The following is a 25,738-nucleotide window of genomic DNA, read 5'->3' on the forward strand; positions in this document are numbered from 1 at the left end:
AAATGACCTGTATGTATCTGTGTGACATCAATAAAAGGATCAAGTGCTGCATTGTCTTTAGTTACATTGATGTTATTTATTTATGGTGAAACAGTGGTGGAATATCGCTGTTGCTTTCGTATAAATGAAGCGGACATACCTGCGTGGCCGCGATCTAATCCTGTTTACATAAAGTAAACCTGCTCCCGAGCAGGTTTACGCTTACGGCTCTGTTGCTATGACAGCAAGTCCCGGATGAGCTTCGGGGAACCGACTGATCCAGGATCACGCGAAATCGTCAACAATCTAATCCGGCTAACCTACTTAGCGAGGTACGAAGAACGGGCCCCAGGATCGCTCTGTTTGGCTGCTTCCACAAACAAAAGATTTGAACAATAGGTGGGTGGAGTCTCCATCCTCAGCCACAGCTGTGTGCCAAAGTGTCATGTTTCGGCTGTGTGCAGGCAAGAGAAGGACCCAAACGCAAAACTCACAGACACAAAAGTGAACTCAAAACACTGCTTTATTGCAGGCTTGGGAAGGAAACAAAGAACAAACTAAACTGGGGAAAACTGCAACTAACTCATACGTGAAAACACATGGCAACTCACACAGCTATGCGCGAGACCACAACACTGACAAAGAGAAACACAGGGCTTAAATACACAGAGGGATAACGAGGGAATGAGACACAGAAGGAGAGCACAGCTGGGAGTAATCAGACTGGACGAGACAAGGGAAGCAAAACTAGAAACACTCACATGAGACATGGACCTTCAAAGTAAAACAGGAAACACACTGACTGAACTCTAGACATGCAAACTTAACAGCAACTGAGAAGACAGAACATAGGGACCTGAAACATGGGACAGAAAGGCACAGTAGACACAACGTGGACATAACAACGCCACAGGGAAAGAGTAAAACAAAACACAGAACCTCTTAGAAAATAAAATAGGAAACATAATGAAACGCAGACATGACTACATGAACTTGACAACATAACAGACATGAAACACATGAAGGGCAAGGGAGACTTAACAGGGGTTGGAACACACAAGGGGAATCTAATAACAAAGAACTAGAAAAACTCATGAGCTTAATCATATAAACATCCAAATAAACTAAACTCAAAACACTGGGTCATAAGACCCAGGATCGTGACACCAAGATGATAATATTTGGAATACCTGGTCTCACTGACATCATACAGAGCCAAGAGTTTAAAGAAACAGTCTGGAACAAAGTACTTACAAGCTTTTAGCTCACAGCGATTACTTGTACATATAATGACACCATTGTCTGAATCTTAGGTCATGTTAAATATGAGCATCCATCATTGTGATGGTATGTATGACAGAAAATAAGGATAAGGATAAATGATATCTTGCACACCTGGTATACTTAACAGTTAACAGCCTCACACATTTTCTTGTTATTTAGGGTAAAAGCCACACCTCCTTCAGAAAACACCAAATGCAGAGTAACTTCGTGACTCATGCGAATGACTTGCTCAGTATAGGTAAATATGTTGCTGTCATGCAAAATCTGCACACGTCAACTCCAGTTTCGTTTTTGGTTTTCCAGCTAAGGTAATAAACCACGTGCCAGTGACTCACTAGGTGTGGTGTTTTTATTGTTTGTAAGTTTTGTTTTCTCACAGCTGACTTTGCTCAATAAACCAGTCAGGTTTCGTTTCATACTTCCACCTGAGTCATAAAAAGCAGCTGCTTGTACTGCACAGTCATTTTAGCATCATGTTTTCATGGGGAGAGGACTGGCAGCAGGGCTTTCGCTTGAAAAGACCCTCAAATATTTCACCTGCTGATGGAGTACGCTCTTTAAACCTCAGCTTTCAAGTCACAGATCTTTCAGCAGGTCACAGACTGCTTGCCTTCATTAAAAGAAATGGGGATGTTTACATCATTCACACAGTTGAGAGCCAAGATGAGGGAAGAGTGAGAGGGAAACAGAGTGAGTATCAGCTTTATGTCTCTGTCTCAATTTCACTTCTCTGCCTGTGTTGATCCACTATGACCTGCTCTGTGTGTAAATCTGCAGAGATTGTGAAATGCGAAGAGAAGATTGAGGCTGTGAGTTGTGGTGAAGATGTGGTGAGGATTCTGTCTGAAAGCGGCATCGTTTTTTGTGTGGATCAAGCTCGCCCTCCTTTCAGTCCCAGGTGAGGTCAAAGATTTGCAGCTTCAGCTTTTAAGGGATCGTCCTTCAATTTCCAGTTGAATTCACAATAACCTGCCATTGTAATCACAGAAGAGTTTGATCACTTCTTGCATGTGTTCTGTCAGCACACCAGAAGCACTGCGCAACAAACAGGTGTCTCAGGTGACTTGTGGGAGCCAGCATACAGTCGTTTTGACAAAAGGTAGCGTGAAGTATGTAGTAAGCAAGAAAAGGCTTGTGAACCTGAATGAAAACGAATCCTTTTCACAGGTTTAGTGGATTTAGGAGTTTAATATGATAGAAAAGTATTATGTTGATTTTCCTCACAGATGGTCAGTTGTATACTTGGGGCCAGGACTCCAGGGGGCAGCTGGGTCTGGGCACAAACGAGCAATACGTGAATTCACCCCAGCATGTCAGATCTTTGTCAGCGATCCCAGTGGTCCAGGTCGCTGCAGGTGGAGAGCAGAGCTTCGCCCTCTCTGTCTCTGGAGGAGTGTTTAGCTGGGGCAGAAATGACTGTGGACAGCTTGGACTGGGTGACACACAAGGTACTACAATGAAAGTTTAAATATCTCACTCTCAGTATCTGTCAATATCTATAAATATCGCACTGAAGTGTAGTTCCCAGAAGGAATCTGATGTATATGTACTCAAGGTGCAGGTATCAAAATATACATGCAATATTCAGTATTTTGTTTTTCTCATAGACAGACATACACCGACTCCGGTTCATTACCTAAACATGAAGAAAACTGTTTCCATTTCCTGTGGGAAGGACCACACTGCTGCTCTGACAAAGGTGAGTCAACAACAGTTAACAGGCTCACATAAAATTGTACCACCAGAACAAGCAGAGAAACAATTAAATGCTGACTATGATTTAAATGAGCTGTGATTAAAACATTGATAGATGTCAGAAGATGTATTTTGTTGTGTGAAGTGTTGAACTCAGTATTTCAGTTGTGGTCTTTGTCGTTGTTTCCATGTTTATTTCCATAATCTTTGTTTTTTGTTTTCTTTGCGCTTCTTTCAAATTACTTTACGCTTTAATTTGAAGGTTGCTTTACAGGAGGAAATAATAGATGAATGCATGATATTTGATATACACTCGATCTGTGTTCTTTTTTATTTTTTTTGTTTAAAGTTGACTCCAGTTATTTATATTGAGGTTTATTTTATTTGTCTGTTTTTTAATTTGAAAGAAATTCCAGTACTTTCATGCCATCATTGATCATTTTGCATTAATTATGAAAGCGCCTTTTTGTTTCTTATTCTTTGGCTTCTAATTGCTTTTCCACAAACTCCTGAGATAACTATATGTACATGGAAAAAATTAATATGAACTGTTGTCTGGTTCTCAGGACGGTGCAGTGTTTACATTTGGCTCTGGTCAATATGGACAGCTTGGCCACAACTCGTTACAAAATGAACAGCGTCCTCGGCTTGTTACAGAGCTCTGGGGGGCAAAGGTCACAAAGGTTGCATGTGGAAGGTAACATTTAATTATTATTATATCATAAATAATTGAAAAAGAAAAGCGTTTACTGCTGAGCAAACAGGAAACTTCAACTTCTGTCTTATATCTTCAGAGTGATCATACTGAGGTCCACCAACAACACAGATGTTTAAAACCTTTGAAAAAGCATGTTTTACATTGTGGACTTTCCTTTTCATGCACTCTTTTCTCAATCAGCTACCACACACTGGTACTGACAGAATCCAAGAAGGTGTACTCGTTTGGGTGTAATGAACAAGGGCAGCTGGGACGTGGAGAAGAGACTCAGGCATCAGTGCCACTACCTGTGCAACTGCCACATGGTAAATACATTTATCTGAACAGAAGAGTCGATTCAATTTACAATTTCACAAAAATAACAATAACAATTAAATAATTTTATTGTTAGAGTAATAATTAAGGTGTGTCACATCCAACTGTATAGATAGAGGTTATAAACCTGACAAAGACACACACATATATTCACTATGCAACAATAAAAAGTGCTACTCAGAGGTACTGAGTCTTCTGAAACCAGTGAGGAGCTGCACTGTTGGGCTTTGCACTTGCTGCAGGTGTAACACAGATGAGCCAATAGCCCAATAGATAATTGGGTAAAGCCTTAGTTTAAAATAATTAGTAATTCTGACTATAAGGGCTTGAATATAATCATAGACAAAATGTTTGGCCACGCATCAAATACTGGAAAACTTAAAATAATCTAAAAATAAATGTTATGAACTCACGGCAGGTTTTAGGTTTTCTGCTGTATGTTTTTAAAGTGCTGATGAAAAAATAATTTAAGCAAATAAAACTGGACCTGAATTTGATCCAAATAACCAAGTTAACCACAGTTAACAACAAAAAGGTTTATTGACTAAATGTCACAAATTAAGCCCACTGTAAGAACAAGTCGCTATATCTTATATTTCTTTCTGGAACTGAAAAACCATCCCATACAGTACAGTTGACTCTTAGGTAGATAATTTCTCATCTGTTTTTATTCTAGACATTTCTAACATCTATGCAGGAGGAAACACTTCATTTGCAACACGCACGCCTAATGAGGTACCAGCACAAATGTATACAGTGCAGTAAGGATACCTGTGGGAGGATGTAAACATGGCTTTACCAGTTATATCTACTTGTGAGGTCATGTGTCTAAACCAAACATGAACCTTTGCTTCTTTCACAGGGCGCTGATCACGAGTCAGGCAGTGGCACAAAGAACAAGGTGACAGAACACTCTATTGATAACATGATTGACAAATGGGTCTCTGCATATAATCCAAAGCTGTGGAAAAATCTAAAAGAGTAAGTCTAACACAAAAGCAGCTGTTATTGTTGTTGTTTGTAACTGGTTTGCTGCACAGCATGTACACTGTAGTCTTAGTGTTACTGACTAACCTCATGAACTCTTCGCAGGGAAATTCACAGGATGCTCACATCTCCATCCTGTATGAATCAAAGCTTTCTTGACAGGAGGTAAGAACACCATTTATGAGCATGATCATGACTTCTTTATATCTGTTGAATTCAACATTTGAAGATACACATTTGTCATTTTCTTCATGTCAGCAAAGATAAACATTTCCAAACTTCACCAACGTACTCCGGTTTGGACTTGTCACTTGCACGGCAAAGTTTTGAGAAGCTGGTGATGCAAGATGTTGTTTTTGCAGAGGTATTGAACTGGAATGTGACTAACACACGTTTGTAACCTGATGAGTAATTAACTAAAAAAGTAAGAAGTGGACTTTAATTAAACCTTTAATTAATAACAAGTTGCATCAGCAGGCTGAGACTGCTGTTCTGCAGCTGCTTCCATCTGTTGATATGAACCCTGTGGGAGTGGAAGGATTGAGGATCTTCCTGCTTCTCAATGAACTTCTGCATGCATGCATACAGAAATGCAGATGGCAACAGAGCAAAAGGCTTGCTGATGCAGTTGCTGCTACCATGCAACGACTCCCCAATGAAAGCGTCCAGATTTTAGGTACGGTGACACCTACTATTTTGCTTACTGACTGTCCCGACTTTAGTGCAGTTCTCACATCAACATCATTCTATCCAACTCCAACAGTTCTCAAAGCAGTTAATGCATTTCCCATAACACAATCTCACCTATGCAAAAAACACTAAACTAACAACTAATTTAACAAATCTGAGGAATTAGTCCAAAACCTTGCTGAAGCTTTGCAATTTAGAGCTCATAATTATGTCACAACTCAATTATTATTTAATGTAATTTAATTGTTTTTAAAGCAATTTTAAAGTCTGTTGTTCAGGCATATACACTCAACAAAAATATAAACGCAACACCTTTGTTTTTGCTCCCATTCCCCATGGGATGGACGTAGAGACCTAAAATTCATTCCAGATACACAATATAACCATCCCTCCCAAACAGTGGTCACAAATCAGTCCAAATGTGTGGTAGTGGGCACATCTGCTATATTGAGATAATCCATCCCACCTCACAGGTGTGCCACATCAGGATGCTGATCTGACATCATGAGTAGTGCACAGGTGTACCTCAGACTGCCCACAACAAAAGGCCACCCTGGAATGTGCAGTTTTTTGCGCTATTGGGGGTCTGGGGACCCAGAACCAGTCAGTATCTGGTGTGACCACCATTTGCCTCATGCAGTGCAACACATCGTCGCATGGAGTCTATCAGATTGTCAATTGTGGCCTGTGGAATGTTGGTCCACTCCACTTCAATGGCTGTGCGAGGTTGTTGGATATTCGTGGGAACTGGTACACGCTGTCGTATACGCCGGTCAAGCACATCCCGAACATGCTCAATGGGTGACATGTCCGGTGAGTATGCTGGCCATGCAAGAACTGGGACATTCTCAGCTGCCATCTGCCCTGAACAATGTGAACCATGATTCATCCGTGAAGCGCACACCTCTCCAACGTGCCAGACGCCATCGAATGTGAGCATTTGCCCACACAAGTCTGTTACGGCGACGAGCTGGAGTCAGGTCAAGACCCTGATGAGGACAACGGGCATGCAGTTGAGCGTCCCTGAGACGGTTTCTGACAGTTGGTGCAGAAATTGTTTGGTTGTGCAAACCAATTGTTCCAGCAGCTGTCTGGGTGGCTGGTCTCAGACGATCTTGGAGGTGAACCTGCTGGATGTGGAGGTCCTGGGCTGGTGTGGTTACACGAGGTCTGCGGTTGTGAGGCCGGTTGGATGTGCTGCCATGTTCTCTGAAACGCCTGTGGAGACGGCTTATGGTTGAGAAATGAACATTCAATGCACGGGCGACAGATCTGGTTGACATTCCTGCTGTCAGCATGCCAATTGCACGCTCCCTCATTGCTTGTGGCATCTGTGGCATTTTGCTGTGAGACAAAACTGCACATTCCAGGGTGGCCTTTTGTTGTGGGCAGTCTGAGGTACACCTGTGCACTACTCATGATGTCAGATCAGCATCCTGATGTGGCACACCTGTGAGGTGGGATGGATTATCTCAATATAGCAGATGTGCCCACTACCACACATTTGGACTGATTTGTGACCACTGTTTGGGAGGGATGGTTATATTGTGTATCTGGAATGACTTTTAGGTCTCTACGTCTATCCCATGGGGAATGGGAGCAGTAACAAAGGTGTTGCGTTTATATTTTTGTTGAGTGTATTTAGGCAGACTTTAACAACTTTAAAATCTTCAGCACGTCTATTAAAAGTGTATTTATTGGATTAGTATATACTGTTTAAATGCATCAATGTATTAAATGATAGCATTTTATTCTAACGAACACTCTAGACTTCTTAATCCATGATATCAGCCAGTGAAGAGCTGACTGTAACTTTGTCATCCTCAGGGGAATGGTGGTCCTCACTGTCACCCTCCGACATGATCAGATATGTTCAGGTGTGGAAGACGGCCCACTCGTGGATTCCAATCTTTAAGTCTGTTTCTTGCGACGCTCAAGCCAGAAACGTACTGCTAATCCTCCAGCATATGTACTATGTCAGTATCACAAATTATCAAAATTTAATTAAATGTATTACTGCTCAGCTTTTCAACAAAAAAAGTTGGATTTTCACACAGCCAGTATAACAAATACTACCACTTCTTGTTTTAAGACCAATGAGATAAACAAGAAAATCCCAGAAACAACTTTTTGCCTCGAGCTTAGCCAGATGTTTCTAAAGGAGGATCTCAAACGTTGGCGAACAAAGTCAAAACTCAAGGTGAGGTCAGCTGACAACAAGTACGTTGAACCTGCTAAGATGGCAGTCAACCCACCAAATGACTCATTCATGTTAACACACTGTTAAGCTCACTAACTGTTTATGTGGGTTGTTTCTTTGTTTTTCCAGAATGCAGATGATCTGCCTGTGATTCTTTGCAAGTACCCATTTGTGATGGATCTGAAATCAAAGAAACTGGTTTTTGACATGAATTCTGCATTCACTCAGGTAACTTCACCACCCTGTTACAGGAAAACAATAGCAGAATTTGTAATTTTCCAGTCTGCATTAGTGTGTATTAGTGATCGCACTTTAAAGCTACACTATTCAGCAGTTTTATATAACAGACAAAACAACCATCTATAAAAAACAAAGGAGTCACAACAGAAAATAAACTAACAGAATACAATCATGAATCAGCAGCTGCCCTCAGTGGTGCAGAAGAGTCCAACATTTTGTTGTTTTATTTGTTTTAGTTCTCTCAGCACTCTTTTCACTCACAGTTCAGGCAGGCGTCAGTTTCAGAACCTCAGAACAGAAGCAAGAGCCAGTCTAGCTCACGTGGTTCACCAGCTGCCTTATATATATCACAATTGGAATTTAGATAGAGAATTTATTTTAAAATCATGATGCTTTGTTTTGTCTTGCAGAATGAACAGCAGGCGCCTCCACAGATGCTTTTTGTTTTTCCTTACGGATGGATTCCCCAGTCAAAACCCAAATTTTTTAAACTGCACCTGCAGCGCGCATCACTTTTCGAAAGCACCTTCAGAGAGCTGGCAGCTACTGCTCACAGCGACTTCAAGAAGCCACTTGTGGTGAATATTTGATTGATTTTCACCTGATGATTAATGCATAGCCATTCTTCTGCAACTGTTCTTTCCAGAAGCATCTCTAATATTTATATTTCTCAGGTCCATTTTGATGAGGATCCAAACAGCACAGATGTCTACAAACGAGACCTTTTTCACCACCTGTTTCTTAAAATGGTGTCAGAAGAATCTGGGATGTTCATGCTCAATGACTCCAAAACCCTGGCATGGTTTCCCTCCAATGTAAGACTTTAAAACTGAACCCACCAACTGTATAAAATTGGTTAAAAGATTAAAATTTAAACGATAAGCAATGAACCAAAAATAAACCAAAGTGAATTTTTATTAATGCAGGCAACAGAGGAGAGCAAGAGAAACTTCTTCCTGTTTGGACTACTGTGTGGCTTGGCCTTGTACAACCAGTGTATCATACACTTACCATTCCCACTGGTTCTGTTCAAGAAGCTACTCGGTTTAGAGCCGACACTGGAGGATATGAAGGAGTTCAGCCCGACTGTAGGACGGTAAGTATCCATTTCATTTCAGTAACACATGCTGCTGCTGGTCCCACAGCCTGGCCCTGGACAAGCAGAAGAAAATGTATGGATGGATGTATTTTAAGTTGTGGTGTGTCAAAAGTTACAGTAACTTGTGGCTGCTGTAAAATGTACATAGTTGAACTTCTTTTGATACAACTTTTTGTTTTAATTTCTTTAAAGGAGTCTGCAGACCATCTTAAACTATGAAGATGATGTTCTGGATAATCTCTACATGGACTTTTTGGTATGTGTTTTACTATAGAAGATGATCAGTAATCTGTCTCATTCTCAGGTTTTGCAGCTAAACTCATCTGATTTATAACTAATTTACAGATAATCTGGGATGGAACATATGTTGACCTGGATCCTCAAACTCCTGGAAAGCCACTGACAAGTCAAAATAAGTAAGCATATAAAACATGAAGTGTTTGTGAGGTTCATCTGCAGCACCTTTGTCTCTGTGAAATATTTGCTAATTTAACATTTTCCCTCCTAAACAGGAAGGAGTTTGTGGAGGCCTATGTGAATCATGCCTTCAACACATCAGTGGAGAGTCTGTTCCAGGAGTTCAAGCGAGGCTTCTTCCTAGTGTGTGAGCAGGATTTGGTGAGGCTGTTTCGACCAGAGGAGCTGCAGGGAGTGCTGGTCGGCCAGGACGTGTATGACTGGGAAAAGTTCAAACAGGTACATTCAGCCAAACAGACACAGGCTGTAGTTTCACAGCTGTCCTGTAGCACAATAACTGTGTACTGCCAAAAGCATTCAGTCGGCTGCTTTAACACAAATATGAACTTGAGTCACATCTCAGTCTTAATCCAGACTTTTGTATGATAGTATAATACAATAGTCAGCCCACCCTTCGCAGCTATAACTGCTTCAACTCTTCTGGGAAAGCTTTCCACAAGGTTTAGGTGTGTTTATGTGAATTTTTTGACTATTCTTCCAGAAGTGCATTTGTGGTGTCAGACACTGATGTTGGAGGAGAAGGCCTGGCTCATAGTTGCTGCTCTAATTCATCCCAAATATGTTCTATCAGGGTGAGGTCAGGACTCTGTGCAGGCTAGTCCAGTTCTTCTACACCAAACTCGCTCTTCCATGTCTTTATGGACCTTGTATTGTGCACTGGTGCCCAGCCATGTTGGAACAGAAAGTGGCCATCCCCAAACTGGAAGCATGAAATTGTCTTGATATGCTGAAGCATTAAGAGTTCCTTTCATCTGCACTAAGGGGGCGAACCCAACTCCTGATAAACAGCCCCACAACAAAACCGCCCCTCCACCACACTTTACACTTGGCACAGTGCAGTCAGACAAGTACTTCTGGCAACCACCAAACCCTGACACATCCATCGGATTGCCAGTCAGAGAAGTGTGATTCGTCACTCCAGTAAACACATCTCCACTGCTTTAGAGTCCAGTGTTGAGATGCTTAAATCACTCCATCTGACGCTTTGCATTGTGTTTGCCAATGTAAGGCTGGGATGCAGCTGCTCAGCCATGGAAACCAATGAAGTTTGGACATCTGTAACAATAGCAGACTGCAGACATTGGTGACTTAAGTGCACTATGAGCCTTAGCATCAGTTGACTAGCTGTCATTTCCAATTACTTCCACTTTGTTTTAATATCACTAACAGCTGACTATGGAATATTTAATAGCGAGGAAATTTCAATTTCAATGATTTGGATGGATTAGAGCAGGGGTCGGCAACCTGCGGCTCTTTAGTCCGTATAGTGCGGCTCTGCGTGGCTTGGGAAAATAAATTAAAAGTATTTAACTGAAGTGTATTTTATTTATGTTAGTTCTTTTTTCAACTTGTAGTTCTACATTGGAAGATTATTGTGATATTGAAATATAAAAATAAAATTATATTTTATTATTTTTTCATCGCTCAAAATAAGCGCCACACTCGCGGAAGCCGGTGTACCCGCCGAAACGCCGTGCATTTATCGAGACTTTCAACCCCAGATAGGCCAATTATGGATCTTCGGATCCACATTATGTCGGCAGCTGTTCTCCACCGTGAACTATGTTAAAAACAAACGCCGCTCACGCCTCACAGATGACAGCTTACAGTCCTGCGTGAAGATGAAAGTGACTTCGTACAGCCCCGATTTGCAGACGCTGTGCGCAGAGGTTCAGGAGCAGAAGTCCCATTGTAAACATACCATGGCAGACCCGACGATGTCTCCATGAACGTGCTTTTCAGCATCTCTTTATTGACCACTTTTCACACACGGTTGCTGTACGCATACAGCCGGCTGTAGCTTTTCAGCTCACAGCCCAACACATAGCAACAACAACACAACAGCATAGATGGCACAGACGTTAAGGCGGCGAGGTGTGATTGCGGGTGGCGCTCAGGTGCGTCCGCCTCCCCTGCAGACCACGCCCCGCCACACACATTAACCAGGTAAAATACATATTTAGGCAGAATTTTGCAAATATCTATTTTTCATTTTTTAGCAGCATAGTGCTTTTTTTTCCAATTATTTTTTAAAAGTGAGGTCAAGGCTCCAAAAGCCCAAAGGCAATATAAGGGTGGCGGCTCACAGTTTTTGTTTGCTACATGGATCATTTTAGTTCAGCTGGGTGTCTTTCCTTTTGTTATGTTTCTTTAAGAGTTCAAAATGTGTTAATTACATTAATAAAATGTAACTTTCTCTGTAGCACTTCATGGATTTCATAAGCAACACACCTTAGTTTTTCACACAAAGCATAAAGGTAAAAAACAATATATATTATCTTCATTGTAGATGTCAAAAAGTATTTGCGGCTCCCAGTGTTTTCTTTTACGTTGAACCCGGGTCCAAATGGCTCTTTGGGTCTTAAAGGTTGCTGACCCCTGGGTTAGGGAATACTTTTGGCAACATAGTGTATATATGCCTGACTTTAAAAACTCTATTATAACAGTCATTTTCACTGTTTTCAGAACACAAGTTATGGTTGGAAATATCATGACCGCCACCCCACCATACAGATGTTTTGGGAGGTATTTGATGAACTAACTGAAGAGCAGAGGAAAGATTTCCTTCGTAAGTACTTGCTGAAGCCTCCATTATGATATGTTACTGAAATCACACTGTATCATATAAAACATTAGATTTTTCTGCACTTTACCAAGATATATTAGAGAGCAGCATTGTTCTGATTAATATACTGTAAAGCTGCTTTATGTTTGAGTTAGTCATCAAATGCAAAAGAGACACAACACCTCAAATTCTGACAGATGATTTTAAGTATAATGACAACGTAGTGACTCTCTTACTATAATTTGAATAGGTCAGTACCCGGCTTATTGCAGATCTGACGAATATACCTTAATAACAATATTTCAGTCAAATGAAAGATTCTTCATAGCCTGGTTAAGCCTTTTAAAAAAGCCATGTGTTTTTGCACTGGGCCCTGATTCTGTTTTTATTATGCTTGTTCAAAGTACAAAAACGTATGCCAAGGAAAGTGGGCCGAAATTCCTCCCAAAGCTATGTAAAGATTCATTACCAGTTATCACAAACACTTGACTGCAGTTCTTGCTGCCAGGATGCTTCCACCAGTTAATACATTTAGAGGTCAATTGCTTTTTCACATAGGGCCAGCTAGGCTTGAATAATTTTTCCCTTAATGAATGAAATGATAAATTAACAATTGTGTTTTGTATTTACTTTTTACACATAAATGTGACAAATATGCAAAAATACTTTTTCCTGTGATGTGATGATGATAAGATGTATGTAAAAGTTTTCAAATTTACTAAAACGTTGTTAATTATTTGCTTAATGAGATAACATTTTTAGTATAAGCTAGCTTAGGTGAGCCAACCAAATGACCAAAAATGATGAGCAGTGCTATCTTCCTATAGAATTTTTTGGATATTGATGAGCTTTTTCACAATATACTGACATTGATAGCTGTCTAACTATCATTAATTAAGTAAAATTATATTTTCTTTCCATTGTTGTTCATCAGGGTTCCTGACTGGTTACAGGAGAGCTCCTATTCTTGGCATCGACCAGGTCAAGATGAAGGTGCAGTTTCAGAGTGGCACCTGTGATCAGCACTTCCCTGAGTCAGAGACATGTCACTCTAATCTGTATCTGCCTTTTTACTCAACTAAGGAGATCATGCGAGACAGACTGACAGAGGCCCTGCTAGCAGATACAGATTTCACACTGTGATGGTGGATCGTATGCAGCTCTAAAGGAGCGTGCACTGTGTCTGAGCTGAGGAGGAGGGATGAGATTTATTTTTACTCTGGGAACTCATCTTTTTTTTCCTGTGGTACCTCAGGATAATTTACACTGTATTACATTAATATTACACTATAGAAAATGCACAACTTGACTTTGTAACATGTATCTTTTTCAAAAAATTCAACATCCCTACATAAGACTGCTGTGTAACAGCATCAGCATCATACGGCACTTTAGAATTATCTGACTTTTCTTAATATGTCATAATTTATCCAATAACTTAAGTTACTGCTGCATTATAATTCTTATGAATCAAATCTAATTTTTATGCTCAGACAAACATGAACAGGAGAATGTATTGCTTTATAACTACTATATTGCTATAAACATCTGACTATGTAATACAATCCAATAGAGCACTTCTGTATTATTTATCACTTTATTCTTTGTGTTTTGTTTAATTCTGGTGGGGTTGAATTATTTCCAATAATAAATCTTTAACATATGTAACATTGGTTATTTGTTGGAACAATAAAAAAGTGTATTTTACACTAAACATTGCTTACCTGGTGTCAGTAAATCCCTAATTACTGCAGTCTGAGGTTTCCTTAACACGATTTGAAGAAGAAAGAGTACAGTAGTACAATAGAGTCACAAGTGATGAAAGCTGGGACATATATTTGAAAAAAAAAAATGTTTTTCATAGTATATGTTAAAAAAGCAAGCATAGTTTCTTCCAGCCAGACAGATGCTATAGATAATAACAAGTCATCACTTATTATGATCTAATCTAATCTAATAACTCTAGATCAGCCTACAAATGCAGCTGATCTGTAAAGTCAGTTTACAGAAATATATAACCGCATATCATCTACAAAGAAACAAAGCTTTATTACATAAACTCGTTTGTGGCCAATGTGAAGCATCTAACAGAAAGAGGTCGAATGCATATCCTTGAAGCACACCACAAATTTTCAGGTTTCTACACAATGAATTACCATGGGACAAGTAACCACAGTAAAATATCAGTGGCAGAGATATAAAGCGACCACTCTTTAAACAAAATGGAACAGAACAGTTCATGATTTGACCAAAGTGTGGATGTAAATCACTACTTTTATCTTCCAAACAGGAAGGAGTTTGTGGATGCCTACGTGAATCATGCCTTCAACACATCAGGGGAGAATGTGTTTCAGGAGTTCAAGAGAGGCTTCTTCCTGGTGTGTGAGCAGGATTTGGTGAAACTCTTCAGGCCAAAGGAGCTGCAAGAAGTGATGGTGGGCAAAGACTTCAGTGACTGGGAAAAGCTGAAACAGATAAACAGCTGTTAGTGACACAAAGATGTAATTTGTCTGCAATTCTTTTATCACATCCCATTATTGTGAATGAGTTATCTTTGGTATATCTAACAGTCTCTTTCACTATGATTAGAACACACATTATGAAGGTGAATAAAGCGCAGACCACCTCACCATACAGATGTTTTGGGAGGTCTTTGATGAAGTGACTAAAAACAAGAAGAAAGCTTTCCTTTATAAGGACTGTATTTCATGTTAACGTGTAAAACAATAAGTGCGAATCTCATTCTTCAGTATGTCCAAAGAGTCACAACAAAGCAACGAATCACAGGGATTTAATAAAGTAAAATATTGGGGTTTTATGACCTGAGTTTGATGGAAAAAGCATTTGACCAACAGCTGAGATGGTTGAGCACTAATGCCTGAATTGACAGACTGATTTCAGATGTTGTGCACAAAAATGAACACATAAAAAAAACCTCACAGAGTTTGGCTTTTTTCCTGTTGCATGTGTTACATTATATCATTAAAATACATCAAACGCAGTAAGTGTACACATGTTTCATATAAATATACTTTGTAACATTCTTATTTTCTTTAATCTACCTGATTAAACATTTCAGTTACATAAAACATGCAATTTTTTCATTTTATGTACTGTACAGCCTATATAATAAATAAGTATGTATCCAGTAAGTATAAAATCCACAAAGCTACACAACATGGGGTGGTTCATTTCCAAACAAGTCTAACGTCAGTTTCACACTTTTTTATTATTAGAAATAATTGAATTGTTACATGTTTAAATTTACACAAAATACCAGAAATCTACACTGTCATGAACACTTTTTTCACCAACATCTAAAAAACTATTAAAGATAAAAGGTGGGTGGATGGAATGACCACTATATTAAACAGTTTAAATATAACGTTTGAAAAGCACATGTCAACTGAAAGTGTAATGAAAGAAACAAAACCTTAAATGCATTCTTGGTGGATTTTAATTCACCTAATACAAGCAATCATCGCCAGTACGATTATTTGTGTTATTATATACTCTGTGTGTTAATGTGTTGTATCATCTTTTTTAGGTTTCCTAGTCATTGTCAGTTATATTAAACACAAAATATAAAAAGTTTGAATCGGCCCTCATCTTCCAAGGTGTAGTGGCACCGTTCCCTCTATGGCTGCTTAAACTCTTAAAATTGTGCAGTCATATCAGTGTAGACATGTGAAGAAAATACAGGCAGAACTAAGTAGATCCAGTTTTCATTCAAAAACATTGGTCCTCATTCAGTATGTGTATGGAAACATCATTGTCCTGTGCAAACAAAAAACACGTGCACACACAAAATTACAGAAAACCTGTGCAAACTTTGTTCTGTGTGTTTGTTAATGACTCTGGATCATCCACATACTGTCATGCTTCTACTTATCTTTGCAAATAAGCAAGTTTACCTAAAGGTGAAGTGGAGAAAGTGATGATGGTGTAAGAGAGACACCTGCATCACTAAAGCAGGAAAACAGGAGGAGATATGACTGAAGAAACAGAAACAATAGCATCACAAGTCAGTGATTCATCTGTATTTTAATAAAATGATTGTTAGAATTACAATTTAAAAAAAAAAAAAAAAAAAAAAAAAAAAAGTTCTGGAACTAGCCTTAAGGCTCTTGTGCTTTCCTGCTTGGCACATCTCTGCAACATTGTGTGCAAGTCTGGTGGTGGAACACAGCACCAGCACTTTATCCTCTGAAGAACAGTGTTGACAAGTTTACCCAACTGGTCAATATATTAACCGCATCTCTTAGGGTTGTTTTGTAGCATGAGGCATCATGTCTGTACTTACAAACTGAGCATTAGTACAGATGCAGTGACAGCTTGTTTCACATTGTTTGAAAGATTCTGTTCATAGAGTTTGAGCAGAACTTCTACGTACGTACAGTGATGTGAAAAACTGTTTCAGATCATTAAACAAATTTAAATATTAGATAATGATAACACAAGTGAACACAAAATGCAGTTTCTAAATCAAAGTGTTTATTACTTATGTCAAGATGCGTGGCAAGAACCGGGACCAAATGCAGGATTTTCCCATCAGAGTCGGTGTGTTTATTTACAGTGAGAAATGTGAACAATCGTGAAACAGAAGGAAAGAAGTGGTTTCCATGAACGTGCTCCTGACTCCCGCTCCATGCTCATGGTCCATGGTTTGACAGGCAAACAGTTCCTAAACTCTGAAGACAAACATAAAAAAGACAGCTTCTGAAGTCGTTCAAAGGGCTAAGCAACTTTGAACGACTTCAGAAGCTGTCAGAGGAATGAGGACCCAAAATGCAGGACTTGATGATGAAGGCAGTGCGTTTATTTACAGTGGTGTAAATCCAAGCAACAATAAATACCTTGTGCGATCCCGACTCCTGTTCCGTGTCTTCTCCTTTAACCCGTGCTCCGTGCCCGTTCCCTGTGTACTGTCCGTGTGCTGCTTCCTGGTCTCCACAATTCCTCCTGGGGAAACACAAAGGCAGCCGTGAGTACAACACCTGACGCCAGACCTTGCACATAAACCGAGACTGACGGGAAGTCAACGATCCAGCGTCGAGGAGCTCTCAGCCACACTGTTTTGAAGCTCCTCTGATGAAGCTAGATCGGCGCCAGGTGTCATAGTACGGCTGTGTGCCGGCAGGAATTGGACCGAAACGCAAACTCACTGGAGACAGGACGGAACTCAAAATGGCAGCTTTTATTGCTGAACACAAAAAACAACCAAATCTAAACTGGGAAGACTCTAACAAAACACACAGGGAGCTACAGGTAGAAACACACAGCATGAGGGTACGACACGACAGGGAGCACAGGAAAACACAGGGCTTAAATACACAGGGGAGTAATTAGGAAATGAGCAACAGGAGGGAGACACAGCTGGGAGAAATTAGGCTAACGAGACAGGAGAAAGGTAAAACTGAACACATTGATATGAGACATGAACTTTCAGAATAAAACAGGAAACTAACAGACAGAACCAGAACGGACACTGAACTTGGCAGGCAGACTCACGAGTAGACACAGTGACACCATGGACAGACAGAGGGAACACAGGCAGGCATGAAACAAGCACACTAACACATAGCAAACCTAAACAAAAGACAAGGCAGAATAAACAAGTATATAGAAGAATATAAAGAAACACAAAACATCGAGTCCTCAGACTCAGGACCATGACACCAGGTATGTGTGGAGATTCCTGGGTGTGACCGGTAGCTGGCAAGGCCACACTCACCAGAGCTGAAAGTGCCTGCCATGACTGCACCCACACACCTGCCAAAACACAAGCATGGACACAGGACAGCAGAAGCACAGAACACATACATATAATATTATAATAATAATAATAATAATAACAACAACAACAAGTCCATACTGCACACGGACCCCGAGTCCCTGGAACCGGGTCCGTGACACACACTGATCCCAGAACAGACCGCATGTACAAATCAAGTTCTCTCTTTAGTTCGTTTTCATCCTCCTAGTCCTCCTCATCTCCTTGTAACCCTGTTTTTATTCCTTGGGATGAAAAAGCAAAAAGGGGCCCGAATCTACTCCTGCAGGAACAATCGGTCATTGTTTGTTTTTTAAACTGCTGAGATATGAAGCGATCCTCGCTTGTTTGTCTCTAGTTAGTCTGCAGTTTTTATGTTAACACAAATGCATGAGTATTTTACTGACTCACTAACTGACACTGGCACTATCGGCGGTTTAGAGGTGGCGTATGTACACAGATTGAGGAGGATCTAAGTATGACGTGGATGACAGAGGAAATCGGGCATGGCCCTCCTGTCAAAGTTCATTCCCACTTTGAGTTTTTGTTTCACAGACGGTTCAGCCTGATGTAAATTCACTGCCAGAAGAAAAATACCCTATAAATCTATTAGCAGCTATGGTTTAGGCAGCAGAGCGTAAACTAACACGTCACTTGGAGATAACTGTAGATTTTTCCTTCATGGTTTCAAATATAAGCTGGCTGATTTGGTTCATTTTTGTTTTTTGTTTTAAACTGAGCAAACCTGGTCTTCTCCTGAGGACTGCTGCAGGTATCAGAATCAGAATCAGAATCAGAATACTTTATTGATCCCTGGGGGAAATTATCATGCAAGCATCTTAATTTAATAAAAAACCAACAACAACAAAAAATAATAAAAAATAGAATGAAACTCATTTCAGGAGACAAATAACATGATGTGTCCAGGACCGTCCTCCTCTGCATCCCTGCTCAGGACATGAGCCCTCATGTTTCATGTCTGCTCACCTGGGCTTCCAGTGTCAGACGTCTTACACAAGCTCAGCTCGTAGAGCCCAGTCACTCGGTTGCTATAATGAAGCAGAAGTTATGAAGAAGGAAACTTTGTAACAGGGCAGATATCTTTGATTGTGAAACAGAGATGGCCACAGTGCAGCAGCCCAGATTTACCAGTCAGGAGTTTTGGAGTATCCAGTCCCAAAGAGGTTCTTGAGAGAACGGGGTGGGGAAATCTTGGCGTCTTGGGATTAAAAGACCGTGCAGAGGTCTTTGGTGATAATGGCAGGCTGGATGCAATGGTCCAGCTGCAGAGAGGAGATAAAGGGTGTGTGTTAGACACGATGACATCAAGAGACTTAAAAACACGTACAAACAGGTACAACATGGCGGAGCAGCGGCTGACCTCCAGATACGCAGATAAGGTCATGTAGATCTTCTCTCCATAGGGAGTGACGCGGTTGAGCAGGAGGGAGTTGTGCAGGGAGCTGTCCCACACTGCCTCAAAGTCCTGAAAAAGACAGAAAGAGCAAAAGTTAGCTTGACAGCATTATTTTTTATGAAGTCCTACTTGGTGCTAACATTACAGGGTCTCTGTTTACAGCAGTGTGTCATGTTGTTAAAAAAAGTGAGTGACGTGAGCGCAGTTCTGACATATCAGGAAGTGAACACAGTGACTGAAGCGGTGTTCACATTCATCCTTTAATCATGACAAAACGTGAGGAATCACACTGAGGTGAGACCTTGACAACAGACAAATCAGGAGCCACAGAGTGTCAAGTGTCAGCCGACACCAATGATAAGAAAGAAATTCATTTACAGACACGTGAAAAAGCAGTTTAAGGTTCTAGATCTGGATGATTACAACACATCATTATTTATTTAAAGCAACCCAAAATGCACAAATGACTATAACCAAGTACATCCTGTGATTCAGCAGCTGATAGAACCAACTTTAGCAGCAAAAGCTTGAGGTAATCATTTTTTATTAGTGTTTCACAGCAGTGTGGACGGATTTCTGGCCCGTTTGTCTTTACAATGTTTCTTCGGTTCATTGAAGTTTGCAGATATTTATTCATTCACAGCTTTCTTAACGTTCAATTATGTTGAAGTCTCAACTTTGAGCCACTGCTGCGCTCTGGAGTCACTGACCCAACGATGATCTCTTTGACTCTAGAATACTTCATGGCTCACTCAGTGACCTGGACACTTTGCAGCTTCTTTGGCAGCAAAAAAAGCCCAAATAATCATCACCCGAGCAAAACCGTTGGTATGAGGTGTTTTTGCTGATATGCCGTGTTTGGTTTTCACCAATGTTGAAGCTGTGCATTAGGGCTTAGCTTTTCAACTTTGCAAACCTAACCCATGCTGCCATGTTGTATTTAGAGGGAAAATGGTTTCTCCTGGAAGTCTTTCCAAACAGGCCATATTTGTTGAGTCTGTTTCTAATTGCACTGCCATGAACTCCAACATTTAGCATGCCTGTAGAGCCTCAGATGTCTGGGGTGAATTTTCTGGGACGTCCACTCCTGGTAAGATTGGAAACAGTCTTTGATTTTTTTAACTTGCGAATAAATTTTCTTGCTGCAAAATGATCGACTTCAAAGCCTTCCCACATTCATGGGTATCAACAACTGCTTCTCTCCTCCTCAGTATGTTACCACTTACCTGAATACGCCACACCAGCAAACTGACAGTAGTGGTTACACTTACTGATGATCTAGTGCACTTGATTAGCACTTGGCTAATACTGACCCTCTTAAATAATTATGGAAATAGTCTTGGATGTACTTAGTTTTTGAAACATCTGAATTTCAGCTCAGTGTGTGTTAAATAAATAATGACCTGGTATAAAGTGTTATGTGTTGTTCATCTGAGGTTGCATTTACCTCATATTAAGACCTACTAAGGACCTGATTTTTTTTAATTATGTCCTGATACATAAATCCAGAGAGCTCACATAACTGCATATGCTCAGAATAGACAGCACACATGGATACAAATTACTGCCTTGAAGCAGCAATCTTAAGACCATCACTATGAGCTCCATACAAAGTTACACTGTTCCTGTTATTAACAGCAGGGGGCACTATCAGCCACAGACTGAGAGCCAGATATGCTCTGCTGGTGCCTCATTGGCCTCATTGTTACTGAGGAAAGACTCTATAGTGAGAAACAGCTGAGGGGGAAACATTGATCTGGGAACGTCTGAGTGTTACAGAGGATATACATAGCACTGTGGTTCAGTGTCACACAATCACAAACAAATACAGCAAAGTACTAAAAAGGGTGCTGCCTCCAAAGATCGCTTTTACTGGTTTGGAGTTTACATTTACATTTACAGTAATTGATTACACAGCGGTGGAGAGTAGACTTTATCAAAGTAGATGTCTTTCTGAAAGCGCTGTAACTAAGTTTAAGAATATAATCCACCCACTGTTATCATCTTCAATGCCCTGTACCAACATAGAGCAGAGCAGCTATCTGAACGCTACTCCAACAGAGGTCGATTATCTTGTTAATAATTTCACCTCCTCACTACGTACGACTCTGGATACTGTAGCTCCTGTGAAAACTAAGGTCTCAAATCAGAAGTACCTGACTCCGTGGTATAATTCTCAAACACGTACCTTAAAGCAGATGACTCGTAATCTGGAGAGGAAATGGCGTGTCACAAATTTAGAGGATCATCATTTAGCCTGGAGAAATAGTTTGTTGCTTTATAAGAAAGCCCTCCACAAAGCCAGAACATCTTACTATTCATCACTGATTGAAGAAAATAAGAACAACCCCAGGTTTCTCTTCAGCACTGTAGCCAGGCTGACAAAAAGTCAGAGCTCTTTTGAGCCAACAATCCCTTTAACGTTAACTAGTAATGACTTCATGAACTTCTTCACAAATAAAATTTTTATCATTAGAGAAAAAATTACCAGTAATCATCCCACAGATGTAATATTATCTACAGCTACTCTTAGTACCATTGATGTTAAGTTAGACTCTTTTTCTCTAATTGATCTTTCTGAGTTAACTTCAATAATTACTTCCTCCAAACCATCAACCTGTCTTTTAGACCCCATTCCTACAAAACTGCTCAAAGAAGTCCTGCCATTGATTAATTCTTCGATCTTAAATATGATCAACCTATCTCTAATGATCGGCTATGTACCACAGGCCTTCAAGCTGGCTGTAGTTAAACCTTTACTCAAAAAGCCATCTCTAGACCCAGCAGTCTCAGCTAATTATAGGCCAATCTCCAACCTTCCTTTCATATCAAAAATCCTTGAAAGAGTAGTTGTCAAACAGCTAACAGATCATCTGCAGAGGAATGGTTTATTTGAAGAGTTTCAGTCAGGTTTCAGAGCTCATCACAGCACAGAAACAGCTTTAGTGAAGGTTATAAAAGATCTTCTTATGGCCTCTGACAATGGACTCATCTCTGTGCTTGTCCTGCTAGACCTTAGTGCAGCATTCGATACTGTCGACCATAATATCCTATTAGAGCGATTAGAACATGCTGTAGATATTACAGGTACTGCACTGCAGTGGTTTGTATCATATCTATCTAATAGACTCCAATTTGTGCATGTAAATGGAGAGTCCTCTTCACACACTGAGGTTAATTATGGAGTTCCACAGGGTTCAGTGCTAGGACCAATTCTGTTTACATTATACATGCTTCCCTTAGGCAGTATCATTAGAAGACATAGCATAGATTTTCACTGCTATGCAGATGACACCCAGCTCTATCTATCTATGAAGCCAGATAATACACACCAATTAGTTAAACTGCAGGAATGTCTTAAAGACATAAAGACCTGGATGGCCGCTAACTTTCTGCTTCTTAATTCATATAAAACTGAGGTTATTGTACTCGGCCCTGAAAAGCCTAGAAATATGGTAGCTAACCAGATTCTTACTCTGGATGGCATTACCTTGGCCTCCAGTAACGCTGTGAGGAACCTTGGAGTCATTTTTGACCAGGACATGTCTTTCAATGCACATATTAAACAAATATGTAAGACTGCTTTCTTCCATTTGCGCAACATCTCTAAAATTAGAAATATCCTGTCTCAGAGTGACGCTGAAAAACTAGTTCATGCATTTATTACTTCCAGGCTGGACTACTGTAATTCATTATTATCAGGATGTCCTAAAAACTCACTGAAAAGCCTTCAGTTAATCCAAAATGCTGCAGCAAGAGTCCTGACAGGGACTAGAAAGAGAGAGCATATTTCTCCTGTTTTGGCTTCCTTTCATTGGCTTCCTGTTAAATCCAGAATTGAATTCAAAATCCTGCTCCTCACATATAAGGTCTTAAATAATCAGGCCCCATCTTATCTTAATGACCTTGTAGTACCATATCACCCTATTAGAGCACTTCGCTCTCGCACTGCAGGCCTACTTGTTGTTCCTAGAGTATTTAAAAGTAGAATGGGAGGGAGAACCTTCAGTTTTCAGGCCCCTCTTCTGTGGAACCAGCTTCCAGTTTGGATTCAGGAGACAGACACTATCTCTACTTTCAAGATTAGGCTTAAAACTTTCCTTTTTGCTAAAGCATATAGTTAGGGCTGGACCAGGTGACCCTGAATCCTCCCTTAGTTATGCTGCAATAGACGTAGGCTGCCGGGGGATTCCCATGATGCATTGAGTTTTTCCTTTCCAGTCACCTTTCTCACTCACTATGTATTAACAGACCTCTCTGCATTGAATCATATATGTTATTAACCTCTGTCTCTCTTCCACAGCATGTCTTTTATCCTGTCTTCCTTCTCTCACCCCAACCGGTCGCAGCAAATGGCCGCCCCTCCCTGAGCCTGGTTCTGCCAGAGGTTTCTTCCTGTTAAAAGGGAGTTTTTCCTTCCCACTGTTGCCAAAGTGCTTGCTCATAGGGGGTCATATGATTGTTGGGTTTTTCTCTGTATCTATGAAGCGCCTTGAGGCGACTTATGTTGTGATTTGGCGCTATATAAATAAAATGAATTGAATTGAATAGGAGGCTCAATAACGACAGGCATGAATGAAGACAGATCAGAACAGCTGTTTTATCACAGCATCCAGTACCAACACAATCATCCACACTCAAGAGCCTGTTGGCTTCAGAGTCAGCAGCTGAACCGAGTGGTGCGTTTTCAGTGTGATCTCACAAAGTCAAATCCCTTTAATGATGTTCTGTCCTGTCTTCCTCTATCAAAAGCACACAAACACTATAAAACATTGTTTCTGTGCTTTGGGGTTTTTGTTTTCTGTAGGCTGCTCACCTACAACCACCTCATGAACATCTTTCCAATGGAGCTCGCTGCCCTTCTCGTGGATGAGGGTCACTCTGATCCTCCGCTGGATCTCCTACAGCAAACATAACAGGAGCTCAGGATCACAGTGAGCACAGCTAGAGCAACATTACGCTTTAAAAGAAGATATTCAACTGTGTACAAAGGAAGCAGTTACCACTGTGCGAGTAATAAGAAAACAACATGTGCACCAATCCTGTACCTGGTGCAGCAGGTAGGTACCATGACAGGGCAGGCCTCCACTGTGATCCACGATGGCTGGGATGTACCTGTGCATGGAGGGAGGAGGTGACACAACATCCCAACTTATAATATTCTTCCTGGAGATAATTTTTATGGTTCCTTTAAAGCTTGTGCGTGAATATAACACTCCAGGTGGATACTCACTCTCCAGTGGGCTCCAGCTCGCTGATCTCAAACCAGACCAGCAGGTCGTACTTGCTGACACACTGACCCAGGTTGGATTTGGTGATGGTGTTCAACTTGGTGGCTGCAACTGCCACACACACACGCACGCACGCACGCACGCACGCACGCACGCACACACACACACACACACACACACACACACACACACACACACACACACACACACACACACACACACAAGCTCAATGTTATCAAGCTGGAATTTGTCTGAATTTAAGAGAAGATGAATAAAAGTGAGGAGTATTTACTACATGCTTTGGGTGACTAAAAGGAGGATGGATAGGTGAGATGAAAACACTACTGACCCTTTATACTGAGCCAATAGCTCACACACTTCTATTAAATCTGTCTAAAGAGCCAGTAATCACAGAGGATAGATACTGGAAGCAAACTGAAATGTTAGGAGGAACTAAATCACACATTACAACACCAGTGGCAGCACCCTGCTGTCTCACACATCAGGTCCTCATGGTCCTGTTGAAACGGGCTAATCGCTAAAGCTCACAGTTGCATTCCTCTATACTCAATATGATCGAAAAAAAAAACAATTTTAACAAACAATTAAAAAATGAACAAGTAAAAGATCTACTATAGCCAAAAGAAGACCATTTACAGACTATAGCGCTGTGAACAAGTATTTGCCTCCTTTCTGCTTTCGTATCTTATTCCATATTTGTCACACTTACACGTTTCAGATCAATACATTTATAACATTAGACAAGAACGTGTTAGGATGCCTGGGTCGTTGACCCAGGGTTTTGAGTTTATTATATTATTGATCATTTCCAGTCTTTGGTTTCTTTGAGTTCTGTCTTATGGTTTATGTCTCTGTGTTCTCTAGTTGCTCTGTCTCCCCTGTCAGCTGTATCCCCTTGTCAAGTTCGCGTCTCTGTGTTTTGTTTCCTGTTTTACTTTGAAAGTCGGTGTCTCATGTAAATGCGTCTGGTTTTGCTTCCTTTGTCTCGTTAGGCCTGATTTGCTCTAGCTGTGTTTCCTTCCTGTTACCCATTCCCTGATTGCTCC

At 40.5% G+C, this 25,738-nt stretch overlaps 1 protein-coding gene across 1 annotated transcript; it reads left to right on the forward strand.

The window, feature by feature from the left end:
- Positions 1-1,736: 1,736 nt before the first annotated feature.
- LOC308392543 (E3 ISG15--protein ligase HERC5-like) lies at positions 1,737-14,739 on the forward strand (the record flags this gene model as incomplete). The annotated part of the gene is made up of 21 exons (XM_080875613.1): positions 1,737-1,953; positions 2,041-2,161; positions 2,286-2,362; positions 2,490-2,711; positions 2,871-2,962; positions 3,525-3,655; positions 3,857-3,981; positions 4,668-4,726; positions 4,854-4,972; positions 5,084-5,143; positions 5,237-5,342; positions 5,453-5,654; positions 7,496-7,644; positions 7,761-7,868; positions 7,998-8,096; positions 8,519-8,686; positions 8,783-8,923; positions 9,035-9,204; positions 9,400-9,463; positions 9,553-9,623; positions 14,541-14,739. 21 exons carry the CDS (start codon positions 1,737-1,739, stop codon positions 14,737-14,739), a joined length of 2,700 nt encoding a protein of 899 aa, XP_080731739.1.
- Positions 14,740-25,738: the final 10,999 nt, after the last annotated feature.

The sequence above is a fragment of the Rhamphochromis sp. 'chilingali' genome (genome assembly GCF_963969265.1).
Source record: "Rhamphochromis sp. 'chilingali' genome assembly, chromosome: 2".
NCBI classification, from domain to species: domain Eukaryota; kingdom Metazoa; phylum Chordata; class Actinopteri; order Cichliformes; family Cichlidae; genus Rhamphochromis; species Rhamphochromis sp. 'chilingali'.